We start from the raw sequence: 17,072 nt of genomic DNA, 5'->3' as shown, positions 1-17,072 counted from the left end.
TTAAGTTCGTTCGTTGTGCCAGACGTAGCCCCTGCTGCGACTGAGTCGTCCTCATAATAGCCGTTTTCACGACGGCCATCTGGTACACATTTGGTGCACATCTGGTACAGATTAGGTGCAGATTTGGTCAAATCAGGTTCAGTGTGTCTCTTAGCAGCTATCAGCTAGTTGCACTAATTGCTTATATGCCTGCTTTGTCATATTATCAGAGAGCATCATCGATTAAAACACTGAAATAAATTCATTAAATGAAGATATTTGCTGTAAAAGAAATTAGGTGCAGATTTGGTCAAATTAGGTGCATTCGCCGGATAGCCCGTCGTGAAAACGGCTAGTATGACCGGAACTGACCGCTCCCGCCCGCAGTATGACCGACTCTGACCGTTCTCCCCGCCGGCAGGCGGTCTGGCTGAGCGGACGGGCGCGCTGCACGTCGGTGACCGGGTGCTGGCCATAAACGGCAGCTCTCTGCGCGGCCGGCCCCTCTCCGAGGCCATCCAGCTGCTGCAGAACTCGACCGACGTGGTGCGCCTCAAGGTGGCCAGAGGAGCCGTCAATAGACGTGAGTGGAACTTGGGAAGGGAGGGGTCGGGAGAGTCGGTGCGGTGACTGGTACAGCTGGAGTAACTGCCAGCTTAGTTTGTCAGGACGGGTGGAGGGGTAGGCGAATGCAGCGATGGCCACACAATGTGGCTACGGCCTAGGAGTTTGACATGTCAAAATGGTTTCAGGTTCAAGCTTTCTTATCTCAGCCCTCTTAGCTTTCTCTCTCGCTTCCAACTCACAGCCCTGCTACCTGAGCAGTGTTCCTCTCACTACCACCTCGGCCCTTTCACCACCCTCCCAGCCCTTCCAGCACTGACCGTCCGCCCCCGCTCGGCCCAGGCGGCTCTCTGAGCTCGGCCAGTCTGAGCACCAGCGGGTGTCGCGACCCGCCGCGGCCGCCCGGCTCGGCCCTCGCCTCCGTGGACAGCGCCGTCGAGTCGTGGGACAGCGCAGCCGCGGCCGCCGCCGAGCTGCCCCGGCTCCGGCTGGCTCCGGCCGGCTCCGGCTCCGGCTCCGGCTCCGACTGCATCGACGGAGCCAAAACGGCGGCAGGTAGGTGACCAAACGGAAACGAGGAAGATGTGACAGGAAGCGTTTTTGTGCCGATAAATGAACCTAACGAGTTGGCAGATGTATGCCTTGGCTGCTTATTAAACGGCTTCTTGCTCACTTGAAACGTGTGCTATGTTCTAACGATCCAATGTCGGATAACTCCTGACCCATCCGTCCGTCCCTCGGTCAGACTCGGGCTGTGACCGCGACTCGGGCGGCGCTGGCGGCGAGCGGTGGGAGACGCAGGCGCAGCGTCTGGCCGCCGGCCGGCCCCAGTCCGCCCAGGGTGACGACACTGAGGCGGAGGAGGACTGGAACAAGGTGCTCTCCGACCTGGAGGAGGTCGAGTCGTTCCGCAGGGACTTCGAGGACCAGCGACTCGATGATGGTAAATGGGCTGAGCCGTGGTGGAGTACATAATGAGGTGACGCTGGGGTGGTTGCTGTTTGGTCCTAAATGTAGATCTTGCCGATTACGAGCCGGTGCCTGGATTGTTGAAGTGTTTGTTACTTATCGCCTTTTGTAGCGATCGGTTTATCATTGAATTGCTCTTTGTTATAACGGATTAAGTAGGCATGACACCAGACTGTTTAGTTCCAACATGCCTGAAGCTACTCCGTAGTCTATCTAGTCTGGCAGCTGTGTCTCACAGTGTCACCGGTTGCAGGCGCGGGCCGTCGGCCTGCGGGCGGCAGCGGCTCCGGCAGCGGCGCCGGCAGCCTCTGCGGCAGCCGCGCCGTCTCTGTGAAGCCGCCGCGGCTGCCCAACTGGACCACCGAGGTGTCGGCCGGCCTCCACCCGCAGTCGGAGTCGGAGCTGGCCGAGCGCCGGCTGGCGGCTGGCTCCCTCTGCCGGCCGCGGGAGGAGGCGCGCGGCGCCGCCAGCGCTCCCGAGTTCCGGCTGCCCGGCTCCTATACGGCGCTCAGTCGCGACAGCCGGCACCTGGTGCCCGTCCAGGTGCACCGGGTCACCCTGTTCAAAGACCCCGTCTATGAGGACTTTGGGTTCAGCCTGTCGAACGCGCTCTATGTAAAGGGCGTGTTCGTGGCGCGGGTGAAGCCGGGCGGCCCGGCGGATAAGAGCGGCATCCTGCGGCCCTACGACAGAATCCTGCAGGTGAGCTGACTGCTGCATCGTGGGTGATACTGCGGCCTAGTTCGTTTGCCCACTCATAAACCTTTGATTTTTGTAGTAGTGTGCTGCGTCTTCAGCCATTGGTTTTGCAGTGTGTGCAGCGGCGTGAATGCTTGCTGGCCCTAGTTTGCACGCCCTTGGATACTAAATCAGGCACAAGAAGTCACTTATTCATTACGGAGCGAGCGAAGCGAGCGGAGTCTTACGTAGAATAACGGAAATTTCTGAGTATGAGCGGCCGGCCGGCCGGCCGGCCGGCCGTGCGGACGCTTTTGCGAGGCTTATATCTCAGCAACCACTTGACCGATTTACATGCGGTAATTTTTGTAGGGTAGCTTCATTCCTTCTACCAAGTATTGGACTATTCCCGATGCATGTGGGTGACCCCTTATGCACGTGCCACGTGCAAAACGAAGAGGTGTCACTTTTGTAATTGTTGCAATATCTCGGTAACTACTTGGCCGATTGCGCTGAGAGTTGGCATGTAGGTAGGCACCCACTAGGCACTGCATATCCATGTGCCAGAGTTGGGGTGCCGCTGCACGTGCGCACGTGCAGGGGTCGTTTCCAGATCTCGAGAACGGCTCGACCGATTGCGCTCAAATTTGGTACACAGTTAGGGACCGGTTACTAGGGTGCCGTGCACGAGTCAGTTGGGACCCATTTTGCACGTGCGCACGTGCAGGGTGCCGCTTCCAGATCTCGAGAACGGCTGGGCCGATTGTGCCCAAATTTGGCACATCGCTAGAGACCAGTCAGTAGGGTGCCGTGCACAAGTCAGTTGGAGGTACCCCCTCGAAATTTCGCACTTGCAAGACTCACCCCCTCGCTCGCTCCGTTAGTCGCCCCAAAAGGCGCTATACTGGTGCTTTACGTTACCTTATAACCGTTGTTAATCATTGTCTCTGCTATGCTTTACAACCACACCGCATTATTAATGACTGCGCGTCATGATTAATTCCGACTGGGCGGCCGGCCGTCGCTGTTAGGTGTGCGACTTTAGGGCGGGTGGGCACGGCGGTACCGGCCGAAATCCGCTGCAGATGTTCCTGGCTGGCATCAGGGGCCTGAGGCAGCGAGGCGCCAGCGAGGTTGGTGACGAGCGAGCACCAACTGCACCACAGGCGTGGACATTCTGCATTCGGTGTCCGTCCGCACAATTCGTCCTGGGTGCTTGTCTGATTTGTTGCACTTATGGTCTGTCATTTCACATTCCTACGGTTTGTCCTGCCCGTCTGTGTCCGTGCGTGCATCTTCTACTTCGTCCTCACGCTCACTTGTCGACTATCACAATGATCGCACCCGGTTTTGTCATGTCTATTTCATCGTGTTTTAGAATCGATAGTCGCTTTCAAAGCCATGATTCGTGAGAGATACGTCATGATACGTTATGTGTAATGCTTGCGCCAAAGTGTGTGTCCATCAATCAGCCTTGTGCCTTTCATTTACGGTTTTCTTCGGCGCGATAGTTACCTACTAAGTCACTGAGTGACCAGAGTCGTTCCATCACGAGCGCGTCTGACCGGGCTGAGGTGTGGCTCTCGCCACACTTATGCAGATTTGACACAAAGGGCCAAGCCATGTCACATTCGACACATCTTTTTTTCGTGCAATTCCGTCTACTGACTCAAGCGCTGACCCGATGTTTGGCCGCCAGGTGAACCAGACGCCGACCACTGAGCACGACTGCTGTCATATCGTGCCTCTGATCGCCTCGGTGGGCGACCGGCTGGACCTGGTGGTGGCGCGGAACCCGCTCACCGAGGAGCAGCCGCAGCTCGAGGTGAGGACGGATGGGACGCGGGGCATAACGGGGACAGGATACGACCGATGAACGGGAAACAGGACTGTGTTTCGCCGCGATGTGGATGGGGTGGCAGATACTCGTTACTTCTAAATAATACGTATTCGATGTTTTTTGCCGTGTGTTTTCAGTTTGCTTCGGGAACTTTGATATTTTTCGTGTTGTCTTTTTTTTGCCCCGGGTCTGGGTTAAGATTTTCGGGTTCACTATTTCACCTCCACCTCCGCTATTTCACCTTCTCGCCTTTAGCGTCTCTTTGCTGCTCTGTTGTCAGTTCCCTGTCTCGAGGTAACCACCGCGCTGTCTCTGTTTGTTCAGGACGAGCCGGGCCGCCATCCGTGGGAGGAGGATGAGGACAAGGTGGTGGACTCGACAGAGTCAGCCGTGCCGGCCAACCTCACCAACCACGTGCTGTAGCGGCTGCAGAAGGACTGGTCTGCGCTGTACTACCGCTGGCGGACGGGGTAGGACTGGTCGGCCTGGGGAGCTGACAGTCGCCGGGGGGTGGACGGTGCCTAAACGGTCCGTCACAGCCGGGTATTTTGTGGATAGAATGGCCGCTGGGTAGGACGGTCGCAGCTAAAGGTGGGGCGTGGCGCCTGGTACTGCAGTGTCCGGTTCAGTACCGGGGACTCTGGCCGGGAGGTGAAGTCCGATGGACCATATTTTGGTACACTGAGTCGCGTGCTACACGCGGCGTGGCCCGCCAGTGAGTGTGACTGGTTCCTGTGTACGGACTCCACGAGTCCCGTGTGGATGTAACGGCAGCTATGACGAGCGACGGAGAGACGCCGGTTAATATTTGTAACTACTCACAATGTCCGGAGAGCCGCACCTATGGCCGCGCCGGCCGTAGCTCATAGGTTTGAGGGCAAGAACGGCTGCTGGAACACGGCATTTGGGCACAGCGATTTTACCGACGCATTCGGAGAGTTGTTGGAGCGTTTTTAGAGTGACGAGTACTGCCTTGAACTGGCTTTGAATTCCGAGAGGGAAGGTGTTAGCGTGGCTGTATTTTGTATTGTTAACCTAGGCGCACCCGGTGACTTACCGTTTTAAATTTATGTCAGTGACTCGAGTTGCCAGTATGTCGCAAAATACGATATAAGGTGGGCTACTCAGCTACTCCGAATGCATTTCAAGTTTGAGTAAGCATTTTAAGGGCGAATCGTTATTAATCTTGATCAGCGAGAGCAAGAGCGTTTGTGTTTAAGCAAATTGGTTACTCATAAGTCATTTCATCACAGTGTTTGATGATGTTAACTTGTTGTAACTGCCTGGAGCAAGCATTACACGTGTTGAGCGTTGTCAGCGGTTTTGCGGGTTTCCTACAGTCTGCCTCTGTATTCGGTGCCGACCTAGGGGACGGCACGTCGTCGTCGCACCCGTCGCTTCAGGTCGCTTCAGTTTGGTGGGGTAGCCGTACTTGCGTTATATTTCGGACGATTGGTTGTTCACTCCAGCTAACAAAAGACAGTTATCTTTCGCTGACGCTGAACTTTGCTGAAATAAAAGCGAAACCGCAAGCGATAGGCGAGAAGCAGTCTGTTAGTTTATAGCTTTCCATCAACCCTACGAATCGCGCACTGTTTGACGGACGAGGTCGTATTAAAATGTCACTTGAGACGGACAAAACTGGACAATTTACAGAGGTGAACTGTTACGGCTCAGTCAAAGTTCGGAGGCTGGAACTCCATCACGGCGCTCTTGTCCAGTTCGGTGTTCAGCCCGTGGTAGCGGTACATGCCGAACCGGAGCAGGCCCTCGGTGAATTTTGTGTTGGAGCCGTAGAAACAGGTGGGCATGGTGTGAATGTTGGGCGGCAGTCGACCGTAGTCGTTCTGAGATGTCTTGTACAGTGGATGCTGCTTGCGCTGACCGTAGCCGCCAACACAATCTGGAAAATCAACGCAACGTCACCTTCCATCGCTAGATAGGCTGGCGATGCCGCAAGGCCTTAACTGAGAGGATTATATACCTTGACTATTGTCCTTGTACCCTTTTCCTAATAGCCCACTTCTTGCACATTGTACAGGCTTTCTTTTCATTACGAAATTTCAAAGCTTGCTTTAATTCTTTATGCCATCGATTTAGTAATTGCATAAGGCGTAAGGCCAAACTTCTTACCTGGTTTGTTGAAACGTTGAGGGAGGTTTTCACATGCCGAATATACATCAGATACCTTATCCTTCTTAGGAATGGAACACATTTCGGCAGCTTGTGGCGTTGTTCTTATCGTTTGCTTTCAGTTTCCGTAAAGCCTCGACGGCCCAGCCTGGTCACTTTCCTATACAACCTGAGGTTCGCTGAACTTCGTAATGCTACAGTCGGCTCAAACGTATGCAAGAGCACCACTCTGAAATAAGTTGAATTAGCAGAAAATACGCAGACTAACCACTGGCGCTAGCAGGACTTGCCGACGAAGTTGACTCACTCGGGACTGGCAACCTGTGACAACTAGCGCTTATTGATGGTCGCCATGGCAACGGCCTGGGGCTGCGGCAACCTCTGCTTCCATGATGGCCTGAACACAACACCCGACACGACCCCGTTTGATCGATACCCTCCGCTGCCGAATGCCTCAGGCAATGTCCTTTATACGCCTCAGTAAGACATTTTCCGTTTATCAAGACGTGTTCTCTGCCGAGGCACTACTTAGCGAACTGCCCGTTCCAGTTGATAAAAGTTAAGCTGTTGGTCAATTTCAGGCTAGTGAGGTTTGATTTTCGGCCGGTTGGCTGGTGTGACCGCTGTGATCACGGGCCGGCCAAACTGCACCGGTCGCGAGTCCTTCCGTTCCTGTTCATAGATGTCGCTAGTAGTAACGCCTGCAGGTATGCTGTGCCGCATGGCTCGCACTCAAAACGGCCACCGCTCACACGGGGCTCTTATTTCTTACAACCTCGACAAATATCAGAGACAATAACAAACAAAAGAACACAGACACGATTGATTAGCCCATGACACGTATCTAGTTTGACAACGCAACGAAACTAAGCTCGGGCTATCACCAAGCTCCCATTTCCGTCAATAGGTACTCACCGTATGTCGGCAGCGCCAGGTTTTGACAGGAACACGAATGCGGAATAAGAACATAATACATTGCTAATTGACACGCTTGGCGTCTACGGATCTCCGGATGACCGATAGACCACACCGCCCCCAGTCGCCCGGTCACCCATCAGACGGCCGTCAGAGCAGCCCGGCACTATCACAGTCCACAGACATGTAACGCTGGTCTGTCAGGTGTCGTGCAACCACATCAGCCGTACTTAGTAGTCTTGCAACCGAGTCAGCCAGCCAACCCATCATGCATTCCACCAGTAATACCATACAGTCCCAGGTTCATGAAGAAGTAGACCTTCCGGATGACAGCGAAGTGCATCTCTCCAAAGGTCACTGCTCTCGGGGCACAGGGCCGCCAGTGGCGGGTCGCGGACTGGCCGCCGGCCCAGCGGCTCATCCTATGCATCAGACCACGCGGCGGCGGCGGCGGCGGCGGCGGAGCGTAGGCGCAGTGCTCCACCGGCGCCGCGTGGAAGCCGCTGACGTGTCTGAGTGGCGCGCCCAGCCGGCGCAGACACAGCGACAGCTGGGTGTCAGCGGGCAGCCGCGGCGAGCCGCAGTCGGCGGCGACCAGCGCGCGCCGCGCTCCCTCCGACAGCAGGATCCCGGCGCGGCCGGACAGGTGCGCCACCCGCCCCGAGCCCGGCACGAAACTCTGCGTCAGCAGTCCCCAGGCCAGCGGCCGGTCGGCCGCCGCGCGCGCCACCAGCAGACGCAGGTGGCACATGGCCACAAACACTGTGTCGGGAGTCACAAAGTAGAAATCGAACTTGTCCTTGGAGAAGCGCTCCCGTTTGAACGCCAGCTGGATGACCCTGTACTGAGCGCGCGTCACGTTCACTAGTTTACCGCCGGGCACCAGCGCTGGGGCGAACGAGGGGAAGTTGGACGGCAGCCGGCGGTCGGTGGCGAACTCGAGACCGTCACACTCGGAGCCCCAGGTGTCTTTCACGGCCCGCACCTGCTCCAGACGGCGCTTGGAGTCGGTGACCAGAACCAGACAGAACACACGCTTGGGTCCGGCGGCGCGGTCCGGGCCGTCGCCCCACGGGTCCGAGCTGGTGTTCGCCAGCAGAGCTGTGTACGGGTCGTCCCGCACGGGCAGGCGCCGCGCCTGGCGGTCCCGCATCATCAGAGGAATGAAGACCAGAGTCACGAACGCCAGGATCCAGCCAATGAGCGCGCCCGTGATGAACGTCAGCAGGATGTGGTGATAAGCGTGCACCTCGCGAACGCGCTGCTGCGGACGAACGTAATACTTTCTGCGCCACGACAGATGCATCGCTCGTCAGTTTAACTTGTCGTTTCTTTCTGCGTTGGTCTTACACTGGAGCTGGGTTATAGGCTCAAGACCACATTAGTTGGTAGCTGGATTTAGCAAAACACTTCACTGGACCAACTAGTGGAGGTATCTTTGTGTATTTGCGCTAGTTGTGCACAAGATCACACCGAACCGTGGTATAGCACAGTTGATATGTGCAGTGTCGCGCAGACAACACACTAGCCCGTTGGGGCAGTTCCGTCTCTGGTCACAGTGCAACACACAGTGTCGGCGCGTCGTGTGGACGGAGTACTGGACGGAGTGATACTCGATGTACAGTCACGGACAGACAATTAAATCGGTGTGCCATTAAGTAGTGTAGTGGCGGAATTAAATCAAAATCCACTACAAACGACGCAGCAAATGTAACATATGCCGCGAAATGCGCACGGAAACACAAGAATGGCCGGGACCTTGGAATGACCTTGAAATAAAGCGATACAGGGAGGAGTTACGAGGTGGTTACGAGTCAGACCACGGTCACGTGCCGTTTACAAACAGCATCCTTCGTTTTTTTAGCGTAGAACCGGAAAGAGGTCCGTAACAGGACCCAATGACGTGAACAGAATCGACCGTTTATGTCGACCATCCCTTTCTAAGCACGTCCAAAGACAAAGAACTTAACAAATACTTGGGCATAGGGATAGTCGGCCCACCCACGCTTCAACTATCTGGACAGCTACTAATGACGCATCTGAATTTGATTTGACGATCAACACAATTATTACATTGGCGTATGCAAAACAAGACGAATTGAAGTTATTCAATTATAAGAGTTCAGTTACGTAATAAGGAGCTGCATAATAAATAAAATGAGATCCGTCAGAGATCAAACAATGATTGTGTGAGTTAATAAAATTGCACGGTGTAGACCTTTGCAATATAATGCTGAAAACTGTAACCGTATTGAATGATTCGACACTGTGCTTCGGCATCACGACTAGACCATTGAACACGACTCCAGTATACCATTGATAGGCGCCCTGTGAAAGTATACCTTCACCTACACACCCCACTGACTAGATCATCTCTCACCAGTACCCACGCTTCGCTGCCACGCGTACTCGTACCACCGACAATATCACCGTCTCTCACCACTCACATCACGGATACAGTCATCATTCCTCCTCAGAAGAGGACCATCATGACTGCCTACCTCCTGTGATGAGACTGACCGGCCACAACTGACCGATACCACCCGCTCAGTGCCGCAGCCGCCGGTCCCTCTCTCTCACTCGGCTGGGGTGGACGGAGCCGAGGTGGGTGTGTGCGTCTGACGCGAGCCCTGGGTGAAGAACGCCAGCAGCTTGCCCAGGTCGTAGTTGTAGAGAATGTCCAGCAGTTGCGGAACCTTGGACTTGACGTTCACACCCTGGAACTTGTGCTTGTCGATGTACAGATCCGTTATCATGCCTGAAAACGCATGGAACGTTACTCACACGTAAACTTTTGGGAGGAACGAGGTTTATTTCCTGGACCTAAACGTAAGTTATTATTTCAATTGACAAGCAACTAACGGTTTAGAGTAAAATAGGCAGCATACATATTTTAGGGTAAGGGCGGGTAAGAGTACGCGGGCGATAAGAGTACGCATCAGCTGTTTCGGTTGCTTAGCAACGCGGGTTTGTCGAGTTCATGAAGTGACATGAAGCCGCCAGTGCGTGCTTGTCACCAACGGAACGTGGGCGTTGAGCGGCGACGCTGTTGAGTTTAAGGCGATAAATATCATTTTCGAGCGTTATGATATTATTATGATATGGTACAATAATTTTGATACTTGGCAGTTGAGATAAGGTACATTTCCGTGATTGTTGTGGGAAACTTGTGAGGTTATCTGGGGAAATACTGTGCAGTGCAATATTCTGTTTGCGAAGTTTTGCACAACGTTTCGGGGTTGTTTTGTGCGCGAATTGCATGTACGGTAAGAGGACGCACTGTTCAGGAGGGTAAGAGTACGCAGAATTATACATTAAATCGAATATACAGAAATACAAAATTATTAATCTATCGCTCAATGACGTTTGTTTTGTAGGTATATCATCAATGGAGCACTGTGATGCGGATGCGTACCCGAAATTCTTCCAAATACGAGTTATTTTCCCTTTTGATTGTACATTTTTTTAAGAAACGCACGACATAATTATTTCCTGATTTATAGGCTTGAAATATTTATTTTATGTTTTTCTTTTTGGATACTAGAATTAACTTAAATGCCTTCTGAGTTTGAAGTTAAGCATTTGGACAGTACAAGCTGCATAGGTGTGTGTTCATATGCTTGCGTACTCCACCCGCCTGGCGTGCGTACTCTTACACACCCCATATGGTAAGAGTACGCAACTGCAGCGGTTCAGAAAATGTCAGTTTTAGACCACTTCCATTTACGCTGAAGGATCGTTGCCCCATGGGCTGATGGCTAATTCAATGAACTTTAATATTCCCTATTTGCAATTTCTTTCTTTCAAATATCAAACAAATGAGAACAAGAAATCCACTAAGTGCGTACTCTTATAAGACTTCACCCTACGTCAAACATCCTATGGGTCGGTTGCTTCGCACCGAGGAGCCTCCCTCGTTCGCAGTCTGATCGCTCCGTGGAGAGGATCTCCTTCTGTCCTTCCGACCCGTACCATAGAGCCTCTCGAGGTGCGCCGGCTGGCGGCTGCTCTGCTCCTGCAGCTGAGCCGCCTGCTGCAGGATAGCGCGGTACTCGGGCGTCAAGAACGCCGCGCCCGAGTCGTGCTCGTGCGCCACCAGCTCTGTGAGCGGCCCGATGAGCGCCACCTTCTTGGCCAGCTGCAGCTGCGCGTCCAGCTTGGGGTGCAGCAGCTGCAGCGTGTGCACCACGCTGCCCTCGTTCACGTCTGGCGGCGCACACGGGCGGGGAAAGGTGATGGTGGTGAGAGAGGCGGGACATCAGTGACAATGGTAGACAATAATATTATATACACTGGACATGGTTTTTATCTTAATAGCGATGAACATATGCCCTATGTAGATCCACTCACAAAAAGACATTCATGACACCTCAAAAGAGAATTCGGTCAACGGAGATGTATGCCGTGAACAGCGAGAACTCTACATACCGCAGTTGATGCTGAGGTGGATTTTCTTTTTGGTGGCCTCCTTGGTCAGCACGTCCTTGATGATTGAGATGGTGGAGATGTTGTCCGACTTGAACTCCACCTGACCTTGTCTGCCGAATGACGGAAACAAACGCATCAGTCAAGACTTACAGACAAGCACTTTGCCAACTACAGCTAATAATCATGGCTTTCTACTAATCAACCAGTTTTATAGTACAGTCTGCGAATTCTCATGCTCTGTCCGCAAACCCTCCGTGTCCATCATCCAGTTTACCCCCGCAGGCCTCACCTATAGTTGACATGCAGCATCGTGTCCAGAAATGTGGATACGAAGCTGAGCGTCGCCGAGTCGGCGGAGGGGGGCCGCTCGGGCACCTCGGGCAGACAGAAGGCCAGCCAGGCGTGCACCTCGGCGTAGCTGAACTTACCCGTCAGCGTCAGACTGTTGTACGGCCTGCGGCGGAGACGGGGCGGAAAGGGGGATGGCTCAGTTAGTCGAGGGGCTGCTACACTGGGAAAATAAAAACAAACAACCACGGCTGACAGCAGATTCCTCAATGCGTCCCTCGACATGGCTATCTTCAACCAACTGACTTTCAGTGACACTCTTTGTCTTGCATAGCCATTAGTGGAATTTTTCAATGAAATAAATGAAATGTTTGACATGTTATATTTTTTACCGCCGTTCGTCACTGATATCCTGGCTTGAATCCCGCCCCCGCAGTCCTACCCCCACCCCGTATGTGTCGCACGCACCTATTGGGGTCGAAGCGGTGCGCGCGCATGTGCAGACTGAGTGGCTTGACCTGGTACTGGCGGACCTGGCAGCACTTTGGCTGCAGCCGCGGCGTCACGTACGCCTGCAGCCGGCCGTACTGACCCTCAATGGTGCGTATCTTCACCTCCAGACGGGTGGTGTTGGCCTGGCACCGGTAGGTGGCCAGCAGGAAGTTACCCGTCTGCTGAGGGAGCGGGAGGAGAGGCGTCTGTCGAAAATTGTGCGCAGGGTGCTGATTCTGCGATTTAACGTAGTTCATAAATCGATATAAATTGCACAGTAACTGGTTTCACGACAAAAACGTCACGCCAAAACTGATGTACTCAATTTCACGACCTCATTAATCTTTCACCAGATCGTATCAGTGGAATTTGCTATAATTCGATGAATCACGGATACATAATGTGCCACCAGCTTAGGATGGGTAGACCGGCAGGCGGCAGTCAGCCGCCACCGTGCCTGTGTCGGCTGATCCCACCCCCAGCGGGTGCGTACCGACTGGTCGCAGGTGCTGTAGCTGACGACGGCCGAGTTTTTCTCCACATCCAGCAGATCCACCGGCACGTCGCTCTGCAGGAGGACGTTGTCGATGGGCGTCTGCACCTCGATGGTCAGCAGGTAGGAGGCGTCCTCTTTGCTCAGCGTCATCTGAACACACGGGCAAAGGTAAAACTTCACGCATTTAAAAGACACATCTCATGAACTAAAAGATGAGTCAAGGGTGGAGGCTAGCATTCCTAGACGGAAAGCGAAAACATTCAAACACGCCACAACTAACTGTTCGTTCGTCCTACTCGTTCGTAACTAGAGTTCGTCCCATGTTCGACATGCGACTGCTCCATGCGGTGTCTTCGATCATTTATCCTTTATTTATCAATCAGCTGACCCCCGCCGGTCGCCTCACCCGGTCGTTGACGGATATGTAGGGGACGGCTGAGATGCCTCCCAGGCTGCTCTGGGTGGTCTGGTGGTAGCGCTCCCGCTCCCTGCTCACTCGCTCCTGCAGACTCTCCACCTCCGCCCTGACACGGAAGGAGTGGGGACGCCGAGTACAACGTTATTTATTACACTATGGTACAACTGTGACGTCAGCGAGGGCAACGATGGACGATCATCGATGCGTGGATATATTAGCTATTTGGTCATTGTCCACCATTTCATTAAAAAAAAACATCCGAAAGCCCGAAGAGCATACACAAAAGAGATTCATCGAGTCTTCTTGCAAACGATTACTTTGTAAGTGCGATTGTCAAGACGATGATGGTAGTTTGCTTCACAGTCACGTTCGAGCCTAGCATTGCGATCAAACACGAAACAAGTGCCGGATACGTCCCAGCGTGTCAGCTCACCTCGTTCGGCATTTCACAACGAATGGAGGTCGGACTCGACCGTCCCGGGGGTACGGATATGATACGTGTTGGGTGCAGATCTAGCCAGAAGTGCAGCAGTGAAGCAAAAACAGCGCAAGAGAGACTGTGCAGTAACTGCAGAGACAAAATGGTGCATGTAAGAATCACAGCGTGAACAGAAAATATGCAAGCAGTAGGTGGTGCACTGGGATTGTTTCGGGCGGGAAGACGGTGTGCTATAGCATATTTACTGAAAAACGCAATCCTTTAAGGCGGAAACATCCATCGATGTGCTTGGGAGAAAATGTAAAATGATATTTAATAACTTGAAATATTCATAATTCAGCGTTTACAGTGTAGGTACTTAATTGGCAATCATGATCAAGCGCTGTCGAAATAAAAGAGCGGTCGCCAGAATCCAGATCCCACTCAGCTGCGTTCCGCCCGGACCGCTCGGTACCTGAGGTTGTAGATGCGTTGTTTGGCCTCCGCTGACAGCGAGATGACGCCGGGCTCCACCTCGTAGGCGTGCCGGTCGCGCTTCTCAGAGGAGAGGCCGAACAGCCAGCCTGAGAGCACGGGAATATAGTCACATTATAGCACGAACGACCGATACAATATTAACAGCCGATTCATACACATCGTCGCACAGTGAAAATGATAGTCGATGAATATAGTGAAACGGAAGTAGCCACAAACAGCACACCGGTAAACATTCAATACGACGACAGCCGCACAGTCTAATCAGCAGTTGGGTGGTTATCTGACCTGAGTAGGAAGTGACGAGCACCTCCTCGTACTCTGAGTTGCTGACATGACCTCCCTGGACCGACGTCACCGTCTCTGAACCCGCCTGGGAAACGAGCGGACAGCGTCAGTCTGAGGTTAAAGTTGACGCTTTGCACGTACCACCGACCGGCTCTCTGCCAGTTCAACCCCGTACTCATAACCTTATACGGGTGCCGTCTCCAAAAGACTTCCGATTCACTCCATTCCATACCGACCCCTACACAACACACTTCAGAGACGACCCAGACCCAGACACTCACATACGTATAGCGCAGCGTGGGCGCCGCCTCCTCGCCGTCGTCGTAGCTGAAGATCTGCACCGAGCCGTCGTCGCGGCCGACGATCAGGTCGCGCACCCCGTCACCCGTCATGTCAAAGTGGTCCATGCAGACGACACCGGCGCGGCTCGAGTCACGCGATGGTTCCACCGTCCACTTGTCGGTCGGCTCGTTCCTGGGGGCGGAGAACGGGAGAAGGATCGGTCAGTTGGAGAGGCGCTAGGCTGTGCTCGCCAATGAGAGTACTAGTCAGAGACGAATACCTCGCACAGTTTTATACAGAAGCGTCTGCCAGTAAAAAGCGGGAAAATTGCCGCTGGTTTCACGGTGGCCAGCAACAAACATAGCAGAGCGAAGAGGGTAGCTGTCCGCTCGAAATACCGTAATATCATCAAAGTGTACCGGTACCGGTAAACGATAGATGTGATAACCGATAACGTTCTATTATCATCAAAGAACGTCATAGCCTAGATTTCTAAGAATGCCGACGGTGATCGGAGCCCCGTCCACTGCTCCAGCGCACCGCTCACTTTCCTTTCCGCCCCGCCCACCTTCCGAGCGCCACGCAGCCGATGGCGGCGTCCGTGGTGCCGTAGAGCAGGTACTCGGCCGTCGAGCCGCCGTCGCCGTAGAACAGGTGCAGCGTGGACGGCGGCCCGGCCACGTCCACCTGGTAGCGCACGCCGCTGTACTTCATCACACGCAGGGACCGGTCCCGGCAGGCCAGCACCGGCACGAACGAGTTGATCTGCGGACGGAGGCCGGGAGGCAAAGGGGCGGGGTGGGTGAACGTTGGCACGATAACAGCTGCGGTGTGGAGGGTTTTCAGTGTTTCGGAGGAGCCAGATAAGATAAAATTTATCTAAATTCAGCTGTCTCACCCTCTCCGCAGGCAGGGATATGACGTCCGTGATCTCCTCTCCACTCAGGTAGTAGTTGGTGTCCTCACAGTCGTAGAAGTGGTTGTAGATGAAGCTGCTACACACCAGCAGGTTGCTCCCACTGACGTGGCTGAAGTCAGGCAAATCATATGACAGTTATCATTTACATCTGCACAATATCTTACATGACAACAATCCCTCATTTTATGCATAAGGATTGTCACACTCAACAGCTTGACTTAATGTCAATAGCAACTTACATTGAGTGGATGTCATCAGTGAGGTTTGTCTCCAGGCCAAGAAACTGCTTTCCCTTCCTGGTGTAGCCCATGACAGCATTGCCAGCTGAGACAAATATTTTGTCCTTCACTGTACCTGTGTGTCATGAAATATGTCATCATGCAGTGAAATAGTTGCATGGAAAACTAAACTGACATCTATCCAAAATTCATGGGAAAAGATTAATGATTGATGTGTAACTTCAACAAAACCTTCATTTTCTGATCTATCCATTTTAAGTTCAAATGCTCAGACAAAACGATTGAACAGCTGAAATAATAAGTGATAATTACAGCAATTATAGAATCTCAATACATCTGAAACAGCTTGCACTTATTGCATAAGTACCTGCAGGCAATAAGCTATACTTCAATTACACCCTTACCAAGAGCTCCTCCCAGCTCCATGTTTGTGATGGCTTTTCCAGGGAGTGTCTTAAATATAACTTGCAAATCATTCTTCTTGAATGAAAATAGCTGAACAACTCCATCTTTGTCTCCAACTGCAACCTGGAAAGAGAATATAATTGCTAGCATATTCAACACTTATCAAAATGAAGAATCATCATCAGCCACTTATCACTTCAGCAAATAACATGCATATAACATGAACTACAAACCTTATGGTCATTACAAAACAGATTGTAAGCACAGTTTAAATCTGACACCTGTCACTCGCTCACCCAATGCACTTTTCTGAACGACTGAGCCAAGTGTCAGACATCATTGGCACACCAATGCACTTCTCTGAATGACTGAGCCGAGTGTCAGACATCATTGGCACACATTCTGACTAGGCGCACACACCTCAGGCTCATAAATACTAATGTTAAATAGTCTGTGACATAGCTTACTTTTTGAAGCTTGTTTCCTTGAGTTGGGGGCAGGAGCTTGGTAGTCCTTGGTAGGGTTGTCGCAATTTGTGTGTAGTCGATGCGGTTCAGGCTGATGTCCATGCTGATGCTGATAATATCAATATATTTGTGTTATAAAGAAGATAACACAACACAACCATCGATGCTCAAATAGCTATCGCAGTAAATGATCCTTGCTGCACCCTATCTGTAAGAATCTTGGCTGCACCATAGCTTTGAGCAGGCTGCGAACAAAATTAAATATTCGAAAACATGTTATTATCTTTATTTTTTTAACTCAAACTCACTCCAAGATGATAATGTGTGACGGAAAAGATTATAGCCTTCTGCTCGACTTG

The 17,072-nt window shown here is 52.6% G+C and overlaps 3 protein-coding genes across 5 annotated transcripts in view; 1 reads left to right on the top strand and 2 right to left on the bottom strand.

Moving 5' to 3' along the window:
• The window catches only part of LOC122381466 (glutamate receptor-interacting protein 2-like), a 43,826-nt gene extending 38,483 nt beyond the window's left edge, over positions 1-5,343 (top strand). The window contains exons 16-21 of the mRNA XM_043365673.1: positions 401-562; positions 886-1,098; positions 1,289-1,486; positions 1,766-2,214; positions 3,890-4,015; positions 4,355-5,343. Of these exons, the coding sequence (XP_043221608.1) occupies positions 401-562; positions 886-1,098; positions 1,289-1,486; positions 1,766-2,214; positions 3,890-4,015; positions 4,355-4,453 (1,247 nt within the window). The 3' untranslated portion in view covers positions 4,454-5,343. The remainder of the gene's footprint in view (positions 1-400; positions 563-885; positions 1,099-1,288; positions 1,487-1,765; positions 2,215-3,889; positions 4,016-4,354) is intronic.
• A 110-nt stretch (positions 5,344-5,453) lies between these two features.
• On the bottom strand, positions 5,454-6,594 carry LOC122382160 (UPF0691 protein C9orf116 homolog). Its single transcript, XM_043367140.1, has 2 exons — positions 6,164-6,594; positions 5,454-5,933 (listed from the first exon to the last, which is right to left on the bottom strand). The coding sequence occupies exons 1-2, from the start codon at positions 6,243-6,245 to the stop codon at positions 5,704-5,706; spliced, it is 312 nt and encodes a 103-aa protein (XP_043223075.1). The 5' UTR covers positions 6,246-6,594; the 3' UTR covers positions 5,454-5,703.
• Positions 6,595-8,493: 1,899 nt separating this feature from the next.
• On the bottom strand, positions 8,494-17,036 carry LOC122382149 (Bardet-Biedl syndrome 7 protein homolog). Of its 3 annotated transcripts, XM_043367109.1 has the most exons (16): positions 17,022-17,036; positions 16,714-16,822; positions 16,246-16,369; positions 15,842-15,956; positions 15,582-15,711; positions 15,252-15,448; positions 14,683-14,875; positions 14,402-14,486; positions 14,094-14,202; positions 13,189-13,306; positions 12,780-12,932; positions 12,263-12,468; positions 11,796-11,960; positions 11,507-11,616; positions 11,051-11,284; positions 8,494-9,836 (listed from the first exon to the last, which is right to left on the bottom strand). In XM_043367109.1, the coding sequence occupies exons 2-16, from the start codon at positions 16,813-16,815 to the stop codon at positions 9,655-9,657; spliced, it is 2,223 nt and encodes a 740-aa protein (XP_043223044.1). In that variant the 5' UTR covers positions 16,816-16,822; positions 17,022-17,036; the 3' UTR covers positions 8,494-9,654. The 3 variants fall into 3 exon arrangements, with proteins under 3 accessions (XP_043223044.1, XP_043223053.1, XP_043223062.1); XM_043367118.1 differs by having other exon boundaries at positions 16,714-17,036; XM_043367127.1 differs by having other exon boundaries at positions 12,263-12,465; positions 16,714-17,032.
• Positions 17,037-17,072: the final 36 nt, after the last annotated feature.

This window comes from Amphibalanus amphitrite, unplaced genomic scaffold, assembly GCF_019059575.1.
Source record: "Amphibalanus amphitrite isolate SeventyFive unplaced genomic scaffold, NRLGWU_Aamphi_draft 000011F_arrow, whole genome shotgun sequence".
Taxonomy (NCBI): Eukaryota; Metazoa; Arthropoda; class Thecostraca; order Balanomorpha; family Balanidae; genus Amphibalanus; species Amphibalanus amphitrite.
Note: the sequence above shows the minus strand (reverse complement) of the source record. Positions and strands in the feature narration are given on the sequence as shown.

Coding starts and splice junctions, on each gene's coding strand:
- LOC122382160 (XM_043367140.1), bottom strand. CDS start 6,245: ATGTGTTCCATTCCTAAGAAGGATAAGGTATCTGATGTATATTCGGCA. Junction 5,934..6,163: donor TCAACGTTTCAACAAACCAG/GTAAGAAGTTTG, acceptor TTGATTTTCCAG/ATTGTGTTGGCGGCTACGGT.
- LOC122382149 (XM_043367118.1), bottom strand. CDS start 16,815: ATGGACATCAGCCTGAACCGCATCGACTACACACAAATTGCGACAACC. Junction 11,961..12,262: donor CACCGCTTCGACCCCAATAG/GTGCGTGCGACA, acceptor TCTCCGCCGCAG/GCCGTACAACAGTCTGACGC. Junction 11,285..11,506: donor CCACCTCAGCATCAACTGCG/GTATGTAGAGTT, acceptor GTGCGCCGCCAG/ACGTGAACGAGGGCAGCGTG.